The sequence below is a fragment of the Hypanus sabinus genome, chromosome 3 (genome assembly GCF_030144855.1).
Source record: "Hypanus sabinus isolate sHypSab1 chromosome 3, sHypSab1.hap1, whole genome shotgun sequence".
Lineage (NCBI taxonomy): Eukaryota > Metazoa > Chordata > Chondrichthyes > Myliobatiformes > Dasyatidae > Hypanus > Hypanus sabinus.
This window is the reverse complement of record NC_082708.1, coordinates 27,236,868-27,260,137: the sequence shown is the minus strand read 5'-3', so window position 1 is coordinate 27,260,137 and position 23,270 is coordinate 27,236,868. Positions and strand designations below refer to the sequence as shown.

The following is a 23,270-nucleotide window of genomic DNA, read 5'->3' as shown; positions in this document are numbered from 1 at the left end:
GTTGCACAATCGAAAGAGAGAGTATGTTACTGTGCACAAGCCCAGAGAATGGCTGTGGGCAGCTGCTAGTAAATGATGGAAGCTGTATATTTATCATTTAAAATGTTAAGCAAACCAACAAAATATGATTGGCTGGAAGTGGCCTCAAAACTTTGATCAAAGCAGGGTGTAGGAAAAAGATTAGCAAGTAATATTTTGTTGGTAAGGAGATTGCTAAGCCTCTGGCAATGATCTTTGCATCATCAATGGGGACAGGTGAGGTTCCAGAGGACTGGAGGGTTGCAGATGTTGTTCCCTTATTCAAGAAAGGGAGTAGAGACAGCCCAGGAAATTATAGACTTACTTCAGTGGTTGGTAAGTTGATGGAAAAGAACAAGAGGCAGGATTTATAAACATTTGGAGAGGCATAATATGATTAGGAATAGTCAGCATGGCTTTGTCAAAGGCAGGTCGTGCCTTACTAGCCTGTTTGAATTTTCTGAGGATGCGTCTAAACACATTGATGAAGGTAGAGCAGTAGATGTAGTGTAAATGGATTTCAGCAAGGCATTTGATAAGGTATTCCATGCGAGGCTTATTGAGAAAGTAAGGAGGCATGGGTTCCATGGGGACCTTGCTTTGTGGATCCAGAATTAGCTTGCCCACAGAAGGCAAAGAGTGGTTGTAGACGGGTCATATTCAGCATGGAGGTCGGTGACCAGTGGTGTGCCTCAGGGATCTATTCTGGGACCCCTTCTCTTTGTGACTTTTATAAATGACCTTGATGAGGAGGTGGAGGGATGGGCTAATAAATTTGCTGATGACACAAAGGTTGGGAGTGTTGTGGATAGTGTGGAGGGTTGTCAGAGGTTACAGCAGGACATCTATAGGATGCAAAACTGGGCTGAAAAGTGGCAGATGGAGTTCAACCCAGATAAGTGTGAGGTGGTTCATTTTGGTAGGTCAAATATGATGGCAGAATATAGTATTAATGGTAAGACTCTTGGCAGTTTCGAGGATCAGAAGGATCTTGGGGTTCCAGTCCATAGGACACTCAAAGCTGCTGCGCAGGTTGACTCTGTGGTTAAGAAGGCATATGGTGCATTGGCCTTCATCAACCGTGGGATTGAGTTGAAGAGCCGAGAGGTAATGTTGGAGCTAAACAGGACCCTGGTCAGACACTACTTGGAGTACTGTGCTCAGTTCTAGTCACCTCACTACAGGAAGGATGTGTAAACTATAGAAAGGGTGCAGAGGAGATTTAGAAGGATGTTGCCTGCATTGGGGAGCATGCCTTATGAGAATAGGTTGAGTGAACTTGCCCTTTTTTCTTTGGATCGATGGAGGATGAGAGGTGACCTGATAGAGGTGTATAAGATGATGAGAGGCACTGATCATGTGGATAGTCAGAGGCTTTTTTCCCAGGGCTGAAATGGCTAATACGAGAGGGCAGTTTTAAGATGCTTGGAAGTAGATACAGAGGAGATGTCAAGGGAAAGTTGTTTTATGCAGAGAGTGGTGAGTGCGTGGAATAGGCTGCCGGCGACTGTGGTAGAGGTGGATATGATAGGGTCTTTTAAGAGACTCCTGGATAGATACATGGAGCTTAGAAAAACAGAGGGCTATGGGGAACCCTAGGTAATTTCTAAAGTAAGTACATGTTCGGCACAGCATTGTGAGCCAAAGGGCCTGTATTGTGCTGTAGGTTTTCTATGTTTCTAAGTAATATTTATTAAGTACATACATAGTCAAGTTCATATACAGATGCTGAGAGACTAAAGAGTATTATGGTACTTAACATATGGATCATTTTTTTGACATTACTTTTTGGATGGTTTGTGACATGGCCAGACTGATAAGAGAAATTTCTTTAAGCAAATATTAGAAAATATAATCAAAAAGATAAAATAACAATAAGGCTTATTACTAATCATCTACTCAATAAATAGTTATCCAGTAAATGTGCAATGGCTGTACTATTTTATATTGCCATGACCGCATAAATCTTTGAAAGTTTACACTGGATAAGGTCTAATGATGGCTGGAGAATTTATTTCTTCTACTTAAAATAGCTAAGTTTGAAACAGTTAATGAAACATCTCAAACTAAACATCTGACTGCTCAAGTTTCCTACTTTCTACTCCTCAAAACTTGCACGTTTCTATGGCTACTGTACTTACCTACACCAAACCTCAAACTGGATGCCACTACCTCCTTCAGATCTTTGCTTTGAGCAAACATCCAAAAGTATTCTCTGTACAGGAAGGTCCACTGGGATCAGAAGCAAATGACACTGACAATCATTAAATACAGGATCTGGAACGCACAATGTAGTAGCTGTGCGAAAAGACTTCAAGATGATACCTACAACACAGAAAAGTATCAAAATAATTTAACATAACTCAGTGGTAATTAATCTTTATAATATTTAAAGACACAAGAAAATGTAAGAGTGGGTTGAACTAAACAGAATCTAGTTTTCCACAGCATCTGGAAGGTGCCTAAAATATCTGAATGGCTTTGTTCACTGAAGATTTTGTCTCACAAATTTGATCAAGAATTTTTTTGTGGAGACCAAAAGGATTGATAAAGGCAGAGAGGTGGACACTGCCTATAAAGACTTCATCCTTTGGATAAAGCCTTTGTAGGCACTGTCCATCTCCCACATGCGAGGCTGGTCCTTATGATTACAGCACGAGATCAAGTGTGAGATAGCAAATTAAAAGCAAAATTATCTTGGTGGGCAAGAGGCAGAGGGTGGCAGTAGTGAGTTGCTTTGCATTTTGGAGACATGCAACAAGTGGAGTGATGCAAGAATCGATGCTGGGCCCTTCATTATTTGTCATAAATATTAATGACTTGGAACAGAATGTAAACAGTTCGAAGTTTTCAGGTGAAAAACTGTGGTATAGTATACAGTGAAGAAACTGGTCTAAGGTTAGAACAAGGTTGAGAATTCTGGCAAAATGGACAAGGGAATGTTTGACTGAACTTAACCCAGACAAGTGTGAAGTTACAGACTTTGAGAAATTAAACCAGGCCAGGACATATAGAGCAAATCACAGAACCCCTAGGAGGTTTTGGAACACGGAAGTATTGGGGACTTAGCCAGCCCCATCTTGGACATGCGTCTCTCCACCATCGAGTACATCTTCAAAAGACAGTGTCTCAAGAAGGCACCATGAATCAGTAAGGACCTTCACCATCCAGGACGTACCCTTTACTCGTTACTATCATCAGGAGCCTGAAGATGCACAGTCAACATTCTTCCCTTCCACCATCAAATTTCTGAACGTGTCATGAACACCCTCACTATTCCTCTTTTGCACTATTTATTTATAATATTTTATTACTGCAGTCATTGAGTCTGTCCTGTGCACCTCCATCACTGTGTGGTTTGGAACCGCCACCAAGCAGGATAGAACCAGACTACAGCGCACAGTGAGGACTGCCGAGCGCATCATTGGAGCCTCCCTGCCCTCTATTGTGGACCTGTACTCTTCCAGGTTGAAGAAGAGGGTGGGGAACATCATAAAAGACTCCTTCCATCCTGCGCACGGACTGTTTGAACTGCTTCCGTCTGGTAGGCGCTTCAGATCCCTCCAGACTAAGACTAATAGGCACAGGAGAAGTTTTTTCCCTACAGCGGTCACTTTGCTGAACAGTTAACTGCCGGTTAACTGTCGGCTAACTATTACTTGGATTGCACTACCTGTATGTATAATCTATATTTTCATTTATATTTATCATTATTATTGTTATGAGCAGAGAGACAACATCTGCCGGAAGTAAATTACTTGTATGTGCACAGGTACTTGGCGATTAAAGTCTGATCCTGATTCTGATGTCTTGCACGGAACTGCTACCACAAAACAACAAATTTCACAGCTATGACAGTGATAATAAGCCTGATTCTGAAATCATTACATAGTGCATTGAGGTAGTACAAGGTAAAACAATAACAGAATGCAGAATAAAGTGCAAGACCAACAGAGAAAGTGCTGTGCAGATAGATAATAAGGTGCAAGATCATAAAAGGTAGTTTGTGAGGTCAGGAATCCATCTTATCATAATATTGTAAAGAAAAGAACTGAAGAAGCAAAAGGATATAAGAAGCTAGAATTAAAAGGGGCCAGGATTACTAAAATTGCGGCTTCCAACAATGGGATGTATCCACAGCTAATGATAATGATTAAAAAGACCAGAGCAAAACCACTGAGTCAGCAAATGAAGAAAATACTGGAAGAAGAAAAATAGTACGCTTTGTGCAGGGCAGGTCATACTTTACAAAAGATCAGTTTGTTTGAGGAGCAAGACAGTGGACGTTAGCTACATGGACTTCAGCAAGGCATTTGATCAGATCCCCATGGCATGTTGATTCAGAAAATAAAGATGTATTATATCCAGAGTGAAATGGAAGTTTGGATTTGGAATTAGTTTGTCCATTGAAGAAAGAGAGTAGGGTTGGAAGGTTGTTATTCTGGCTAGAGGTCTATGACCAATGGTGGTTTACAATGATTGGTGTTGGGATCTCCATTGTTTGTAATATATAATCAGTAATTTAGATGAAAATGTAGATGGGTGGATTAGTAAGTTTGCCAATGATACTAAGATTGGTGTAATTATGGACACTGTAAAAAATACCAGAGAATACAGTGGATGGAGTTTAATTCAGGCAAGTATGAGGTGTAATATGTTGATAGATCAAATGAAAGGAGTATCCAGTTAATGATAGACCTCTTAATAGCACTGAGGTACAAAAGAATCTTGGGGTTCAATTCAATTATTCACCGAAAGTGGCTACAAGTGGGTAAGGCGGTAAAGAAGGAAAGGCCATCGAATATAAGATTAAGGAAGTTATGCTGCAGTTTTATTCAGAGTCCATGGAGTACTGTGTGCAGTTCTAGTTGTCCAGGACCTGGAGACTGTGGAAAAGGAGTAGGAGAGGTTTACTAGGATGCTGCCTGGCTTAAAGGGTATGAGTCGGACAAATTTGAGATTTTTCCCCCAGAGTGTTCAAAGTAAAGTTATCAAAGTACTGTACATATATGTAAGCATATACAACCTTGAGATATATTCTCTTGCAGGCATAATAAATCTACAGAATAATAGCCATAACAGAATCACTGGAAGACCAAATCAACTAGGGCATAGAATCATAGTGCAGAAGATAGCAAATGGTGAAAATACAAAGACATTGGTACTTCCATCCCAGGGCAAAGGTGTTTCCATAACAAGGATATTTTCAAATTATAAGAGGGAAAGACAGGGTAAACAGTCAGAACCTTTTCTCTAGGGTAGAAAAGTCAAACACTAGAAGACAGCATTGTGCGGGAGGAGGTTAAAGGGTGACATGAGGAAAGTTTTTTTGCCTCATGCAGGAGCATGGTAGGTGGATTACCAGAGGTAGAAGTGGTAGCAGGCAGCTTGGTGGAATTTAAGAGACTTTTAGATAGACACATAAATATGAAGGGAATGGAGAGAAATGAATGATACACAGGAGTAGGTCATTTAGTATAAGTTGGCATCAAAATTGCATCAACCTCTCGGGCAGATTGGCCTGTCCAGTGTTGTACTATTCAATGTTCTATAGGATAAATATTTTTATCGGCTTCATTACAATTTGGATTCCTAAATGAAATAAATTCCTTTTATCAAGTTTCTTTCTGCTGTGCTTAATGCTCACTCTAAAGAAAATACTTTTGAAGGTTTTGGAAATGTGTAAATCTTTTCATCAATAGAACTTACTCATTCCACTACAGTATTTGTTCATCTTTAAGATCACTATACCTTTATATCTTTATATCTATATATCTTTAAGCCATATGCTGGCTGAAAAACAGCGTTGAAATACGTATAGAATTTACTTACCGGTTACATCTGGCAAGGTCTCAGTTATGACATTAGCATCTTGAGTTGGAAAATAATATTGTATGTAACAGTCTGCCTCTCCCCAAACAGTGGACTGCAAGGGAGTCAGTCCTTTCAGTTTTATTACACTAATTTCAAAAATGTGTTCCATCAGTGGTTCTGTCTTCTCTCTGTTGAACTAAAGTATTATATATTACATCAGAACTGTTAAATAATGAAACCTCAAATTGAAACTTAAAACAGTAGTTAGAAAACAAACCTATAAAACCATTTTCATTATATTTGATGGAACAATGCAGACAAGAACAATTTTTCTAGGAGGACTTACTTCAGTGACTTCAAAGAAAATTCTTATCTACTGAAAATCACCTAGAGACAGAGTGAATTTAAAGTTCAAGTTATGGTGTCATTTCTTCATTCATTTTAAGTAGTTTCATCTAATATTGACAAATAAATGACAGCATACAAATTGGCCATTTAATTCCTCAATGCACTGATGGTACAGCAACTTTATAGAAAAGTTCTACCATCTAATCACCAAGACCAATCAGGGTATATGAAATAGTAGTTCAACTAGTTCATCACCATCAACTTTGTTAATTTTCAAGTATTTAATCAGTTCCCTTCAGAACACAGATGAATCTGCTACAAATATTCCCTTAGCAGTGAATTTCAGATCCTAGCTAGACTATATAAAAATGTTTAACGCAATACATTTACATTTGTTCACATCCCCTTGTTTTTGATGTCTGCCAATAGGAACACTTTTTCTATTGTCTGGACTCTTCATGATTTTAAATTCCCCTCTTTTCTAAACTCTGTTAGAAATAAAAACCTCAGCATCTCTAGATGACCCATATAACTGAAGTCCTTCATCCCTGGAATCATTCTACTGAATCTATTCTATCACCTTCTTTTCCAAAGGGCAGTATCTAGAGCCGGACACATTATACTCATTGGCATTGAAGTAATTTCTTATAAAGTTTCATCAAGACTTCCTTACTCCAGGATGCTATGTGTAGATACAGTCTACAATTCCATAACTTCTTCATGATGGCACAAGTTTTGGCTTAGACTTGTATTATCCCTATCACTTCGCATGGAAACTAATTTAAAATATGAAGGTTTTTGTTTGCTATCATTCATACACTTATTACATTAGGTTCAAGAACAACTACTTTCCTTCAATCATTTGGCCTCTGAACCAACCAGCAAAATCTTAATCATCACAGTTTAGCAACAGTATGATCACTTTGTACTAACATTGACTTTGATTTTTTTTGGTTCTGATTGGATTTTCTTGGGAAAAAAAATTGCATATAATCTAGGTTTAATTTGTTTTTCTTGTGAATTTTGCTTTTATGATGCTATATACTAGTGGTCGCCAACCCGTCGATTGTGATCGACTGGTCAATCTTTGAGACTTTCCCAGTAGTTCCTGAAATAAAATGAAAAATACACAAACACTGCTGAGAGATTGTTTCCGGGTCGCGGGGTTTTAGTTCCATTCTTTCTGCCCAGTGCGCATGCGTGTAGCTCCCCCACACTACACAGTGTACTTCAGTGGTCCCCAACCACTGAGCCGTGAGGAAACGATATGAGTCAGCTGCATTTCCTCATTCCCTGTCATGCCCACTGTTGAACTTGAACCTATGCAAAGTCATCAGTCGCCTAAACGCAGTGATGCCCTTGCGCCAGGGATCACTGGTTGGCCTAGTGTAACGGGCTGGCGGAAAGTGCCATTGGTACCAGCCCGGAGCGCAGACAGACAGGCGTCGCCTCTAAACCTGTTCACCACACCAAACGTTCGTGGGGACCTCGTCCTCTCACCCCACCCACGACCAGCCGCACCTGGCCAAGGTGTCTGGCGGCGGGCGAGTGGGAGGCTGGACTTCGGGCCTGAAGGCTGTCTAATGAGGCAATGAAGCGCTCAAAACTGCTTCAGCACCTTGAGTCCAAGCACCCTGCACTTAAAGACAAAATGAACGTGAAAGCAAGCATCAGCAGAAAAAACGTGAGCAAGCTAGACAGAAGCTAAGTGCCAAGAGCCGCAAAAACTAAATTGTGGAATAGACTGGACATAAGGAACCTGTTTTGAGTATCGATGTATTCCCGTTGTGTTTAACACCATCCCCCCTCCACCCCCACCCCCGTCAGCCAGTCCGCAAGAATATTGTCGATATTAAATCGGTCCACGGTGCAAAAAAGGGTGAGTACCCCTGGTGTTTATACATTATTTCTATTTCTGGGTTGCAGGGTTTTACTTCTGGTCTTTTCTGCCCCGGTGCGCATGCGTGTAACTGATCAATCTGGGGTCGATCTTGCCTTTCACTAAGACCAAAGTAGGGGATCTTGGGCTTAAAAAGGTTGGTGACCACTACTATATACCTATGATGCTGCCAGAAATGTTTCATTGCACCTGTGCATATATCAATAAACTTGACTTTGAGTATGTTCTAAATATAATGAGAGGATACACAAATCCACTTGAACCATCCCAACATTAAAGATCTGTTATTACTAAATCAGAGTCCTGCTGATAAACAAAAGTCCATACAGAACATGCTTCTCCTGAGATATTTCTATCTCAAAATGTAACTTTGATGTTGTCAAATGCAATCAGCACTCTAATTACTGGACCATTATTGGTACTTCAACATACTTTCAGTTTAAGGACAAAATGAGAAGTTTTAGAAATGGCCACAAACTGACATGCACCACTTGCTTACAGTTGAAGTCAGAAGTTTACATACACCGTAGCCAAATACATTTAAACTTAGGTTTTCACAATGCCTGACATTTAATCCTAGAAAACATTTCCTGTCTTAGGTCAGTTAGGTTGCTGGAATTTTGTTCCATTCCTCCAGACAGAACTGGTGTAACTGAGTCAGGTTTGTAGGCCTCCTTGCTTGCACACACTTTTTCAGTTCTCCCCACAAAATTTCTATCGGATTGAGTTCAGGGCTTTGAGATGGCCACTCCAATACTTTGACTTTGTTGTCCTTAAACAATTTTGCCACAACTTTGGAGGTATGCTTGGGGTCATTGTCCATTTGGAAGACCCATTTGCGACCGAGCTTTAACTTCCTGGCTGATGTCTTGAGATGTTGCTTCAATATACCCACATCATTTTCCTTCCTCATGATGCCACCTATTTTGTGAAGTGCACCAATCCCTCCTGCAGCAAAGCACCCCCACAACATGATGCTGCCACCACCATGCTTCACGGTTGGGATGGTGTTCTTCGGCTTGCAAGCCTCACTCTTTTTCCTCCAAACATTACGACCATCATTATGGCCTAACAGTTCAATTTTTGTTTCATCAGACCAGAGGACATTTCTCCAACGAGTAAGATCTTGGTCCCCATGTGCACTTACAAACTGCAGTCCAGCTTTTTATGGCGGTTTTGGAGCAGTGGCTTCTTCCTTGCTGAGCAGCCTTTCAGGTTATGTCGATATAGGACTCATTGTACTGTGGGATACTTACCGACCTGTTTCCTCCAGCATCTTCACTAAGTCCTTTGCTATTGTTCTGGGATTGATTTGTACTTTTCCTGCCAAAGTACGTTCATCTCTAGGAGACTGAATTCATCTCTTTCCTGAGCAGTATGACGGCTGCATGGTCCCATGGTGTTTATACTTGCATACTACTGTTTGTACAAATGAACGTGGTACCTCCAGGCATTTGGAAATTGCTCCCAAAGGATGAACCAGACTTGTGCAGGTCCACTTTTTTTTTCTGAGGTCTTGGCTGATTTCTTTTGATTTTGTTTGCAAACTTCTGACTCACTGGAATTGTAATATAGTCAATTAAAAGTGAAATAATCTGTCTGTAAACAATTGTTGGAAAAATTACACGTGTCATTCACAAAGTAGATGTCCTCCACATCTTGCCAAAACTATAGTTTGCTAATATGAAATCTGTGGAGTGGTTAAACAATGAGTTTTAATGTCTTCAACCTAAGTGTATGTAAACTTCTGACTTCAACTGTATCTGGCTTATATTCAAACATAAAAGTGTTAGTCCTGCATTCCCTAGCATATCGGAGTGCATTACAGTATAATTTTGCAGAAAACAATCACAAACCTTTGATAGAACTGATGGCACTGCATCCAAGAAATGAGGCATCCTTTGGAAACCAGAGATAGATATCTCCTCATCACTTTTTAGTCTCTGAAGTGCTGTTATCTGATCTGCTCCACCCATTGCTAATAGAACTCGAAGGCTACCTCTTTGACTGCCTGTGAAAACATCCATCATTGGCATGTAGCTGTCCACACCAACCACAGGATATTGAGCTTGGAGCAATAAGTGAGAAATCTTTGGGTCCCTAATGATAGACAAAAAGATTATCATATTTCAAAAGTGAAGTGCTCAGAGCTTTTTTCTTTTGTATACAGATCTGCCCTCTGCCTTGACTTGCTACAGTTCAGTTAATAATTAAAACCTTGGGAGAGTTATGCACACTAAGGCTGCTCCGACTGACAGCTAATCAAATGCTCAGCAGGTGAGATTTTAACACAAATGTCCATCTATAAAAACAACTTACTGTTTAAATTAAACTAAATTTTACAGTTATAATTATAATCAAGTGAAATGAATGATGGCTCTCCAGCTTGCTGACTTCATTTTTCTATATCCATTTATGTTTTTACATTCAGCAGGAATAGATAATTAATATTCAGGATATGTTTCTTTGAACATGAGTGATCAGACTGCTCCACAAAAATATAGCCATATTGTAGAAGCAAGCAAGGTTTTGGTGATTTTTTAAAACAATTTTGAAGTATTTTAGGAAAAAATATTCCCCTCCCAAGGCCAAAAAGAGCACTGTGCACACACTTGTGTAGTTTTTTAATTAGCTTGGTAACATTGCATGAGTAATACAGTGCAAGAATCTTATCTCACTGGTCTAAAATAAATTCTATGCTTGACTGTAGTGTGGATTCACATAAGAAATTAAATTTTTACACAGATCTGTACAGCGCAGGAGTTTGCCCTTCTATCCATGATATTATGCTAAACTAATTAAGATAATGACATCTAATTCCTTCTCCCAACACATGCTCCATATCCTTCCATTCAACACATGTTCATATGCCTACTTAAGAGTTTCTTAAATACCTCTACGGTGTCTACCTCTGCCACAATTCCAGGCACAACTGCCCTACACATCACCTTTGAACCACACCCCCACCTGCACTGCACTATATGCATTAGACTGGCTGTCTACTCTAGGCCTCTCAAACTTCCATAAACTCCTCTCAGCTTCTACTTACTTCCTAAATTTTGCTCCAGGATTTTTATTATATTTTCAAGTAGTAGCTTTATAGTTTTATGGACATAGCTTTTTTTCCACAGGTTTTTACAAATTTGTTATTTCTTGGTGCAACAGGATAAGAAATTGACAGCAGATAACAAAAGAATTCTGGAAACGTTCCCCTGCCAGATAAAAAAAAGGTGCATTTGCATGGTGAAAACATCTAATATGAAAATACACATGAATAAAAATCAAAACTTCTAATGTTTTGTAAACATAATTATTCCTTTAGCTAAGCTATAAAAATAGATAATTTTCAGTTTTTAAAGGTATTTTCTGAAAAACTTGGTCTTATTTCTACTCACAAACAAGAGAAAATCTGCAGAAGCTGGAAATCCATGCAACACACACAAAATGCTGGAGGAACTCAGTAGGCCAGGCAGCAGTTGACATTTCAGGCCAAGACCCTTTGGCAGGACTGCTGAGCTCCTCCAGCATTTTATATGTGTTGCTTATATTTCTCAGTTGGAAAAATGTTTGATATCAAGCTTGGCTATTTAAATCACTTGTTTTAAAACTTAACGTCTACAGCAAAATTAATCATTTGATCAAGCATGTAATCTGATAATCCAGCAAGAGGTTGAGAGGTTGGTCATGCCTAGACTGATCTCCCACCTCTGCAAGGACCTGGACCCATTGCAATATGCCTATCACCACAATAGGTCAACAGCAGACGTATTCTCAATGGCTCTCCACATGGCTTTAGACCACTTGGACAAGACAAGCACCTACGTCAGAATGCTGTTCATCGACTATAGCTCAGTGTTTAATACCATCATTCCCACAATCCTGACTGAGAGGTTAAAGTATCTTCCTCTGCAATTGGATCCTCAATTTCCTGACCAGAAGACCACTATCTGTGCGGATTGGTAATAATATCTCCTTTCTGATGATCAACACTGGTAAACCTCAGGGATGTGTGCTTAGCCCACTGCTCTACTCTCTCTATACTTATGTCTGTGTGGCAAGGCATAGCTCAAATACCATCTATAAATTTGCTGATGATACAACCATTGTTGTTAGAATCTCAGATGGAGGCGAGGGGGCATACAGGAACGAGATATGTCAACTAGTGGAGTGGCATCACAGGAACAAGCTTGCACTCAATGTCAGTAAGACAAAGTACCCAGGACATCTTCAAGCAACAGTGACTCAGAAAGACAGCTCCCATTATTAAGGACCTCCAGCACCCAGAGCATGCCCTTTTCTCACTGTTACTATCAGGTAGGAGGTACAGAAGCCTGAAAGCACACACTCAGTGATTCAGGAATAGCTTCTTCCCCTCTGCCAACCAATTCCTAAATAGACATCGAACCCGTGAACATTACCTCACTTTTAAAATATATATTATTTCTGCTTTTTGCAAGATTTTTAATCTATTCAGTATACGTATACTGTATTTATTTATTTATTGTTGTTATTATTATTATATTATTCTTTTTTTCTTCTTCTTCTATATTGTGTATTGCATTGAACTGCTGCTGCTAAGTTAACAAATTTCACAACATATCCCGGTGATAATAAACCTGATTCTGACTCTGAAGTAGCCACTCACAAGAAAATTACAAGTCTTTAACCCCAGTAAACTCAGTTCATCAATACCAGTTTTGCAGAATTGGATCAGTTATACTTCCCATCTTAGAATCATTCTGTTACTGAAGTTTCATTTCAAACCCTTTGTGGTTAATATATGCCTTGTATTTTTGAAGTTTATAAGCTCTTCACTATAGGGTTTTTGACAGACAACTATTTAAAAAAAAATTAATGAAGATGGTTAGATGGAAAAGTTCCCTTCTGAATCCACTTTGCCTGTTATTTTGTTTTGTTTTTAGATCAGCACTATAAATGTGATTTTAAGTTCGCCAATAATAATTCAATTTATAAACAGGATATATTTGCTTGAGGGACGACTTTCAGTAGATCACAACAAGGTAACTGTTTTGCTACTTACAAAACCCTAAATCCAAATTAGGTTGTCTGAGAATATTTTTGCACTGAGTTTCCTATAAACATTCAGTGTGTTAAACAAGTCCGTCCCAACTCCAGGCCAGCAGCAACAGTATTTCTCGTTAGCCACGACACAGCCAGTTACCCCTGGTCAACCAGTGATCTCTGGTGCTAGATTTTCACTGTGTTAAGGTGGGATTCTGTCTTAGAGGCATTCAGCCATAATCCCATGGATGGTAACTTCGCACAACTGATTCCTCAGACATGCACACACACCAAGTGTCTGAACCTGCGGATTCTTTTGTACTATGCACGATTACTATAGCAACAACACATTATCAATAGGGTAAATTTAACTTGTCTCACAATGGTCTGAACATTGTGATGCTCACAATATTCAGGTTTTGGATTGCCCAGTACAAAATTTCAGTTTCTCGGGAAAATGGTAATTACTTTACTTGAATTGACACTCACTTCTGTTTTATCATGGTCCTATCGAAAGTAGATTAAACAGACCATTAAGAGCCCTAAATTCAGATGGAGCCTACTTCATAAGTCACAAATAATGACTTGATAAACCACAGAGATCTGCCCTTACTAGAGGTTATTTAATAGCTGAGAAAAGGAAGTGAGGTATGTGGGAAATTTCTAGATCAATATATTCAAATTACATCACAATGTGAAACATTTAAACAAAAATACTATTTCACTTATCAATGTTGTTTTTACCTAAAAGATAAATAAAATTGATGAAGTGGAAGCTTCACAAGGCCTAGTAGATTTTCTTGCCCTGAGGTAATTGCTTTGTTCCAGATTTCTATAATCATCATATTATTTTTCATCCTCTCAAGCAGTGTGGAAGTCAATGTGATTGGAGCTACCTAGCAAAAAGAATTTTTAAAAAACTTAGCATATTTAATGTTAAATTGGTATTGAAAATTAAATATTGCTTTTCAATAATGAAGTACAATTTATATCAAAGGCTAGACATTGCAATCAATTTGCATGGACAATTAGATTCTTATAGTTAAGCTTTTAAATAGTAATGACATACTATAGGAGATGCAATTAAACTTCTGTAAATTACAATAGGCATAATGCTGCTATTGTTCACCAGTAAATTTTCTCTTTCCTATCCACAACAAACATCTCCCTTTGTCTTCTAGGTATTTATATTTTAATAACAATAATAACAGCAGCAACTTATTTATAAAGCACTTTTCATACAGATAATGTAGTCCAAAGCGTTTTACAATGAGAAAGGTGCAAACATGAAAGTAATATAAAAATAAACATGAAAAGAAAAAGAAAAAAGATGGCAATTAAATGCAAGGTTAAATAGGTTTTGAGCTGTCATTTATAAGTGTAATTGAATCTGCATTCAAGGTCATCATAATCCATGACCTTCTCTTATTTAAAAAGTCAATATATGCACTTCATTATTACTTGTTGAATTTCTTAAAAACTTACCAGTGAAAAATTAAAAATGGGGTGAACTGTGTTCCAGCTAACCGGGGACCTGGTTGCTTCATCTGTGCTGAAAAGCTTACATTTTAGGTATATATTGCATTGTTTTTGGACTGAAGCATCTCCCATGACAAAGTCCTTTCCATCAGGTACCATCAGAAGAACATGGAGTAAAAAACCTTCTTCTTCCTCTACTGAAGAATTGAACTGTCCTATTGAAATTGGTGCTGCAGGTACAGAGGGAAGATGGTGGTAGTTTACATTGTAAATTCTGGAAGCATTCTTTGTGTGACTTTGCTTCAACTGAGGTTCAGTATTTCCTTTCCTGACTAATTCACGAGCCTGCAGATCGACTGGACATACATCAACAGTATTGTGAGCTGACAGGAGTTTTGGTCCCGGGCTAGAAACAGCATAAACAGCCTTTGGAGAAGCAGCTAATCTGGCATTAGCACTGGTGAAATCTTTGTTGTCAGCAGCCAGCTCCATGGATACCTACCAAATGTTAATACAAGGAAAAATGAAATTAGATCACAATAAATTCAACCTAGATCAAGAGACTTTTTGAGATTCCTGTGTTAATATTTCAGATATTCTAGTATATTTCTTTTAGTATCTTCTGAAACTGACACTCTGCCGGAATACTATTTGTCTTCCAGAAAAAGACAATGCTCAAGCGAGTGATTTTAATCACAAGGCAACACAGTCAATCCCAATGCTGATTAATGACTAAAGAATTGCATTTCAAAGCAGGGCTCCTCAGCTATGTCTGGATGAGGAACATTGGCTAATTTATCTTTCCCTAATCTAACAGCATGAACCATGACAGTTTTCACACAGCCACCCTTCAGAAATCAACAGACTCAATGCAAATTATACAAATCAAACCTTTCATATTCTGTACTCACATCATACATCAGTTAAACTATTAACGAAGTTTACATAAGTCATATTAACTAATATACTATTAGCTCTTACACATTGAAAACATTTCCAAATAACAACAAAATCATTTATGATATGCCAAAATTACTGAAGTGATAAATGCTGTAGTTTGCTAGGTGTTGTTGATCACCAGAACTTATAAACCTTTTAACATTCTGCATCATATTTTGTCCATCAATTATGAGAGTCAACAGATATGACCTTCAATTTTTCCTATCAATCACTGCACAATTTGTACTAAAGTTTACCTTTAAAGGACCAATTTGTTCCTGCTTTTCCTTATTGTCACACATGTTCACAGGTAATTCGCTAGTTATACTTAATAAATCTGATTGAACGATGGTCCGAAGGGCAAGACTAGCTGAACCGATCAAAAGTGGCTTCAGTGAAGAAAAAGAGTTTAGAATTACTCATACAAACAGTTTTACATACATTAAAATATTTCTACAGCAGTATAATATATTGTTAAAATATATATAAATTTTAAAAGGGAAAGGGAGGAAATCAGAAAAAATTCTGTTTCTTGATTAAAGTGATCAGGATAGCAACAACATACAAATAAAATGACAGAAGAATGTCTTGTGTGCTGTACTAAGCTTTATTAAATCAACAAAAGAAAATAATCTGCTTCAACATAAAGGCTTGTTAATAATTTTGATTAAATCAGGCACTTTGAAATCTAAGCAATTCATTTCAGCTGTAGGCCAAACTGAGATGTTTATTTCCTTCCAGTATTAACAGCAGGTCGAGATGCTTGCCTTTGTTAGTTGAGGCCTAGAGTTCAAAAGTTGGGAAGTTATGTTGCAGCTTTATAAAACTCAAGTCAAATCTGGAGTATGGCATACAGTTCTGGAAGGATGTCAAGACTTTGGAGAGGGTGCAGAAGAGGTTTAGCAGAAATTGCCTGGATTAGAGGGCATGTGCTGTAGTAAGAGGTTGGAGCAACTTGGGTTACTTTCTCTGGAGCGTCGAAGGGTTGGGAGTGAATGATAGAGGTTTATAAGATTATGAGAGGTACAGATAGAGAAGACAAGACAGTACCTTTTCCCCAGGGCTTATATACTTTTAAATGGGGAAAGATTGCATTTAAAGTGAAAGGAGGTAATTTCAAAAGAGATGTGACAGGTAAGTTTTTTTGTTTTACATAGAGTGGTGGGTGCCTGGAATATTTGCCCGAGTAGTCTCAGAGACAGAAACGCTAGGGACTTTTAAGAGACATTTACATAGGCACATGAGTACGAGGAACTTGAACATTCTGCAGGCAGAAGATATTGGTTCAGTCAGCCAGTTGATTACTAATTTAGTTGGTTCGGCATAACATTGTGGACCCAAGAGTGTGTTCCTGTGCTGTATTTTTCTCTGAAATACACTGAGGAAATGGAGGCAGTTAAACAAAATTTCCACATACTTTTCCTTCAGATAGCTTTCAAACTTGTTTGAGAGATTAACATTTCATTTTGGAGATCGTTCAGAAGTGAGAGTGGCAACAACCTTAATGGTCGGAATTGGTGATATTCAATATAAAAACCTCACCAGTCCAAGCTGTTAGTGTCATGGAGTCAAGAAATTGGGTCCTTCTGCCCAGCAGCTGTCAAATGATTTGTCTTTATAAATAATATGGTCTAAATTCAGATTAGGTCATTTCCCCTCTCAAAAGAAATACAACGAAAAGATTTACTTTTTAAGCAAACTCAAATAATTGAACTCTAACCTTTTTCTGTGTCATCTTCTTAGAGTAAATGTTGAACACAAGACTGGAGTTCCACCAATGCTCTATCATCAATCCATCAAAACAGACGGGAAAAACAAACCGTTGATGGAACTTTACAACTACAGAAAATGGAAAACCATTGAATATTTAAAAAAATGTCAGTGTTTGTCTATACAAATAAACTTATCTTCATAAATTCTCACCGTTACCTTCCGCATTACTACTCTTTCACTCAATTCATGATAGTTTAGCAAAGTTTTCGTTTACTCCCTACCATATACCACCAGGTTGTCCACAAAGTTTTGTTTCTTCCATTATTACTATAAGGCATGCTATCCAATATGTAACAAGATTATCTTGATTTAACCTGGCTGGAGGATTCCAAGAGTGATTTTTTTTTTCCCACAGGACAGCTTTTACTTCTCTTCATACCCCAAAACAAACTACAACTACATTAGGAAGTACAAATGTAAATTTCAATCAATTTTATATATAATTGGAAATCTAAATGATTGGTTGGGTGAAAAAAATGGCCTCTTGGAAAATTATGCTTTTTTGGGTAAGCAAAGTATAACAGCACAGGGAAGTTGTATTGTGCTTGTATTAAACAATAGCTAGACTAGAGCCAGAGTACTCTGTATAGTTCATCGAAGTGTAGACCTCACTGGCAGAATGAATGCAGAACAAAGGAACATAGAGTCTTCATATTTTTACACTGAGAATATATCCGAATAAATCGAAAGCTTCAGATGACATGGATAAGTTCAGGAAACAGATGGAAGACAATCAATCTGTAGAACAATGTTAACCTACTTGATTTCTCTTTTTAATTAAATGGCACAGAGATTTTTGTCCATTCATCCTACCTTCCTTTGTAACTTTGCTGGAAGCTACTCTTGTAATTTCAGATCCACTGGAAAGCTCTTGCATTCCACTCTTTGAAGTTGTGGCCATGGGAAAATTATACTCAACAATATAAGTGCTGAAGACAAGTAAATAAAAAGAAAGTAGAAATAAAACAATTATTTCTTGTCAAGTGAATTCAAGTTGTCTAGATAACAGCCCTTGCATCAGAAAAAACACATTTTCTAAAACTAACAAAAGTTTTGTTTCCTGGTTTCAAAAATAAGAAATAGAATATCATCTACAAAAAAATGTGTTTCAACAAACAAAAGTAGCTTAGGCTTCTCAAAGCATGCTTTGAGTCTTTAATGCTAATACTTACTTGTGTTATGAGTGATGAACAGACCTGATGGACAATGGGGTGCAGAGTTAACCATTTTCCTTCCCCCCCCCCCCCCAAGAACCACGAACTATTACTGTTGCTATGCTGCTCATGAGAGAGAGAGATGAAACACAGGCAAGAACATCTGCTACAGAAAAGAGGGACAGAGAGACTGTTGATTTATTGTATTTTGATTCTTCTTGGATTATTTACCGTTCACTACAAGGACTTTACTCTGCTCGTTAACATTCCTCAGGAGACATCAGGAGTGGCCTGATTTGATGAACATCATCATTCAGAGTTGATGGATAGCTGAGACCCGTGAGTAGGGATAAAAGACAGGTCTGGAGAGACACCCTTCAGACACACCAGTGGACATAGACTGAGTGTTGTGAACCCACAGAAAGATGGGGGGTTTCAGAGACCGAATCAGGAGATTGGTCAGTAAAGCTCACAGTGTTACAGCAGGGCCGGTGGGGACTTGTGTGTGTGTCCACTCATGCCAGAGTGACGAGTCCACCACAGAAGAACGGTCTAGCTGAAATACAGAGGGGTCATCACTGAATGACCACAACGACACGACGGAATCAGAAAGCAAAAGGTTTGCCTGCTGCAGCTGTTACATCTCACTCGCTCTCTCTCTCTCTCCAACGATTACAACACAACAACCATAACTACCCCAGCATATATGAACTGCACTGAACTTTATACTTTTCTATTACAATTCATTTACCCCTAGACATCAATAGAGCTTGTTTATTAATGCTCATTATTATTCCTACACTTTTAGATTTATTACTGGTAACTTGTTTTATATGTATATTTGCATTTTTGATACTGTATTGTGTAGTTTACTAATAAACACCTTTAGTTTTTGGTACCACCAGACTCCAATGGATACTTCTGTCTTTGCTGGTCTGACACCCAGTTACGGGGTATGTAACACTTGTATTGATTATGGATGATGTCTTCTCTACAAAAACATCCAAACATTATCATCACATAACATTTTATTCACTTCATCCCAGATGATCACATTATCTACCTCAAAATTATTCTACAGCCAGAAATCCTGGGACATAACCTACCAAGAGAATTAGTTTAACAGCGCATCGCCCATCATTGTTTCAGCCATCCAACAATAATGCAAGATGCTGCTATAAATCCAGAAATGATACTAGACAAAGACATAAAGACATAAAACTACTGGATAAGAATCTAATCACAAACAAGAGAAAATGTGAAAATGCTGGAAATCCAAGGAATACACACAAAATGTTGGAGGAACTCAGCAGGCCAGGCAGCATCTAAGGAAAAGCGTACAGTCGACATTTCAGGCCAAGACCCAAAGAAGACTGGAGAATAGGCAAGAGAAGAAACAGCAACCATTCCACGCTCAACACAGATGAGGCAAGTAGAAGATTCCAGCTGAAGGGTGTCGACCTGAAACATCAACTTTACTTTTCCATAGATGCTGCCAGGCCTGTGGAGCTCTTCCAGCACTTTGTATATGTGGCTTGGATAAGAATCTAGTGCATTTGTATTGTTGCTAGCAGAAAAAATATATAAATTATTTTGAAAGAGACAGTTATATTTATGCAAGAACTTTGATATTTTCAGATGATTTTTTAAATGTCAAGCAATAAACAACAGTAGGAGAGCATCAGCTACAGCTATTGTCAACTTTCTTAGGAAGAAGAAATGGCCAGTTGTAACTGAAAAGATAATTTTGGGTTCCTCTTCTTAACTCTCTCCAAAGCATCTTCATCATTGAGACAAGTCATGGACATTAAGGAATCTTCTACTTGCCTCATCTCTGCCTGGTATGGAGTCTGCAATGACTGCTGTTTCTTCCCTAGCCTGTCCTCCAGTCTTCTTTGGGTACTGGCACTTTATCTGAACTTCAGTCTGGGTGGCTGGGCAGTCCTGCGTGTTCTGCCACCCAACCTCTATCTACCTCATTTTATGAACTCCAGTCTACTATGGGCACCACTTATTTGCCTAGTGTGGAATTACAGCGTCAACAATGAATCTGCAACCAACTGTGGACACTACACTTTTTACAGGATTTCAAACTGCCATAGGTGCTGCATCTCTACCTGGATTGCAATCCGCTGCACAGTCAAGTTTACTATAGGTATTTGTGTGAGACATAGGTTGGCAGAAACAAGAAATATCTTTCATTATCTGGACTGGGTTGCAAAATATGATAAGTGCAAGGAGTAGGAAAATGTGTTTGACAACAGAACATATAAATTTTGTTCACATCTGCCAAATTATAAATTTTTAAATTTATTTATTAAATTTTAGAAAATTACAAAGAATAAATGTGATGATAAAAAGTGAGAAGAAAAATAGAAGATAACTAATATATAAGAAAAAAAACAAAGTACCCCTCACTAATGTTGCGAATAAAAAGAACACATTATCCCCCCCCCACACATTTTATGGGTCATGGCAATCGCCATGATTGTACACGTGAAACTCGCAGCCATTGATCAGGAGCTCCTCCAGCTCCCCCGCAAAAAAAAAGAAAATATATTAGTGAAGAAAAAAAAGAAAATAATTAATGTCTCTACTCTCAATTAATACTCAATGACTTTTTTTTTATATAAATGTCCGTCAAGTCCAACCTTGTTTCAGTCTTCATCATTAGTCCATTTCATTTCTATAATTCTTTACTTCTCTTCATGGACATCAGGTAATTCTTGTACAAATTTCTCCGCTTTCCGGTAGTCAACGAAAAATCTTCTTTCTTCATTATCCAAGAAAATTATCAATAGCTCAATAAAAATTTATAGCCCTTTTCCCATAAAGATTTTTTCACTGGATTAAATTCCTTCCGCCTCTTCAGAAGATCGTAACTTATGTCTGGATAAAAAAAACTCTTTTCCCTTCTATTGTCAATGGCCCATTTCTCTTTTTAGCACCTTGAGTAGCTGCCTTTAAGATCATTTCTTTATCTTGGTACCTTAAGCATTTTATCAAAGTTGATCTTGGATTTTGGTCTTGTTGAGGTCTTGGTCTTAAAGCTCTGTGTGCTCTTTCAATTTCAATTACTTGGCTTCCTTCTTTCATTTCCAAAATTTTCGGAATCCATTCTTGAAAGAATTTTATTGGATTTTCTCCCTCTGTACCTTCCATAAGACCAACAATTTTGATATTATTTCGTCTACTAGAGTTTTCAAGCGCATCTATTTTTTCCAACATCCGTTTTCTTTCTATTGTCCAGGCAAGATTATTGTCTTCTATCTTATCTATTCTTTCAGTGTTTTCTTCCACTTTTACTTCCATCTCTTTAACTTTATTATCCATTTTCTTTGGTTTTCCACCACATTATCCAGTGTATTCTGCATCCTTCTTATAGCTTTTAATTCATTCATAATATATATCAGGATATCTTTTATGTCTCCTTTAATCTGCTCCTTCTTTTCCTCTTCTTCTTCTTCCTCTGAATTTCCCAAAGAGTCTGATTCCACTTCCGATTCACTTCCAGCCATTGTAGGATTTGTAGTTTTGTTAATATCTGTTCATGCATACTTGTTTCTTCACGCATGCGTTGTTCTTGCCGTTTCTTCTTGGAGACCGCCGACATTGCTGCAATTTCCTGTCCCGCATCATCAGAAGTGCCATGCACTTTGCCGGGAGGAGATCCAACTTGAGTCCGAGGCTTCGCCGAGACGGTTAGGCCTTTCTCCCTGCCGATTTGCACAGTCTTCGAAGTAGTAGCTTTCTTCTGTTTCGGTTTAGGAGCCATATCAAAAGATAATCCTGAGATACTTATAAATAGTTTATAGTAGATATTTATTAACTCTTCTTCATTTAAACCCAATTTCATTACTTTTTACAAGGGAGCTGGATTCCCAACGTCTCGATCCTATGTCATCACATGATGCCCCCCCCTCCCAAATTATAAACTGAATACATTCTATCTTTCACATTCTTGACTGCTTCCACAATAAAAGTATGTTGGACAGTGAGAAAGTATGTCTAAAGTTACATCAGGATCTAGATCAACTGGTTAAGTGGGCGAACAAATGGCAGATGGAATTTAATTAGGACAATTAAATTGGGAATTGGGAAATTAATCCAGGGGAGGACATAGACAGAAGCCCAGGGAAGTGTTGTAGAATAGATAGTAGACCCCCGGATACAAGTAACACACATAAAATGCTGGAGGAACTCAGCAGGCCAGGCAGCATCTATGGAAAAGAATATGGTTGATGTTTCGGGCTGAAACCCCTCATTGGGACTGGAGAAAAAAAGATGCTAATTCAGTTAGAATGTGGGGGGAGGGGAGAAAGAAACACAAGGTGACAGGTGAAACCAGGAAGGGGGGAGGGGTGAGGTAAAGAGCTGGGAAGTTGCTTTATGAAAGGGGTCGGGGGGAGTGCACCAGAAGTTTGAGAAATTGATATTCATGCCATCAGGTTGGAAGCTCCCCAGACAGAACATAAGGTGTTGCTCCTCCAACCTGTGTGTGGCCTCATCTCGACTATAGAGGAGGCCAGGGACTGACTGACATGTTGGAATGGGAATGGGAAGTGGAATTGAAATGGGTGGCCACTGGGAAATTCCATATTTTCTGGCATTTTTAATTCCATGTGGGAATGGATGTTGTGCTCTTTGTGTAATCTTTGTAGAATGCCCATCCCTAGGGAGAGTACCAACAGTACTGAATTTCCTCCATTTGCAGACAATTTTTCCTACTGTGGACCGATGGACACTCATCAGGTCTTCAGAAATGCTTTTGCAGCCTTTTCCAGCTTCGTGCATCTCTACAATTCTTCTTCTAAGATCCTCTG

General features: G+C 38.4%; 1 protein-coding gene across 1 annotated transcript in view; it reads right to left on the bottom strand.

Annotated features, from left to right (window-relative positions):
- The window catches only part of c2cd3 (C2 domain containing 3 centriole elongation regulator), a 165,753-nt gene that overhangs the window by 99,633 nt on the left and 42,850 nt on the right, over positions 1–23,270 (bottom strand). The window contains exons 11-18 of the mRNA XM_059963936.1: positions 18,107–18,222; positions 17,241–17,359; positions 15,778–15,909; positions 14,588–15,079; positions 13,847–13,998; positions 9,937–10,180; positions 5,851–6,028; positions 2,160–2,343 (exon numbers count right to left, since the gene is read on the bottom strand). Coding sequence (XP_059819919.1) covers positions 2,160–2,343; positions 5,851–6,028; positions 9,937–10,180; positions 13,847–13,998; positions 14,588–15,079; positions 15,778–15,909; positions 17,241–17,359; positions 18,107–18,222 — 1,617 coding nt within the window. The remainder of the gene's footprint in view (positions 1–2,159; positions 2,344–5,850; positions 6,029–9,936; positions 10,181–13,846; positions 13,999–14,587; positions 15,080–15,777; positions 15,910–17,240; positions 17,360–18,106; positions 18,223–23,270) is intronic.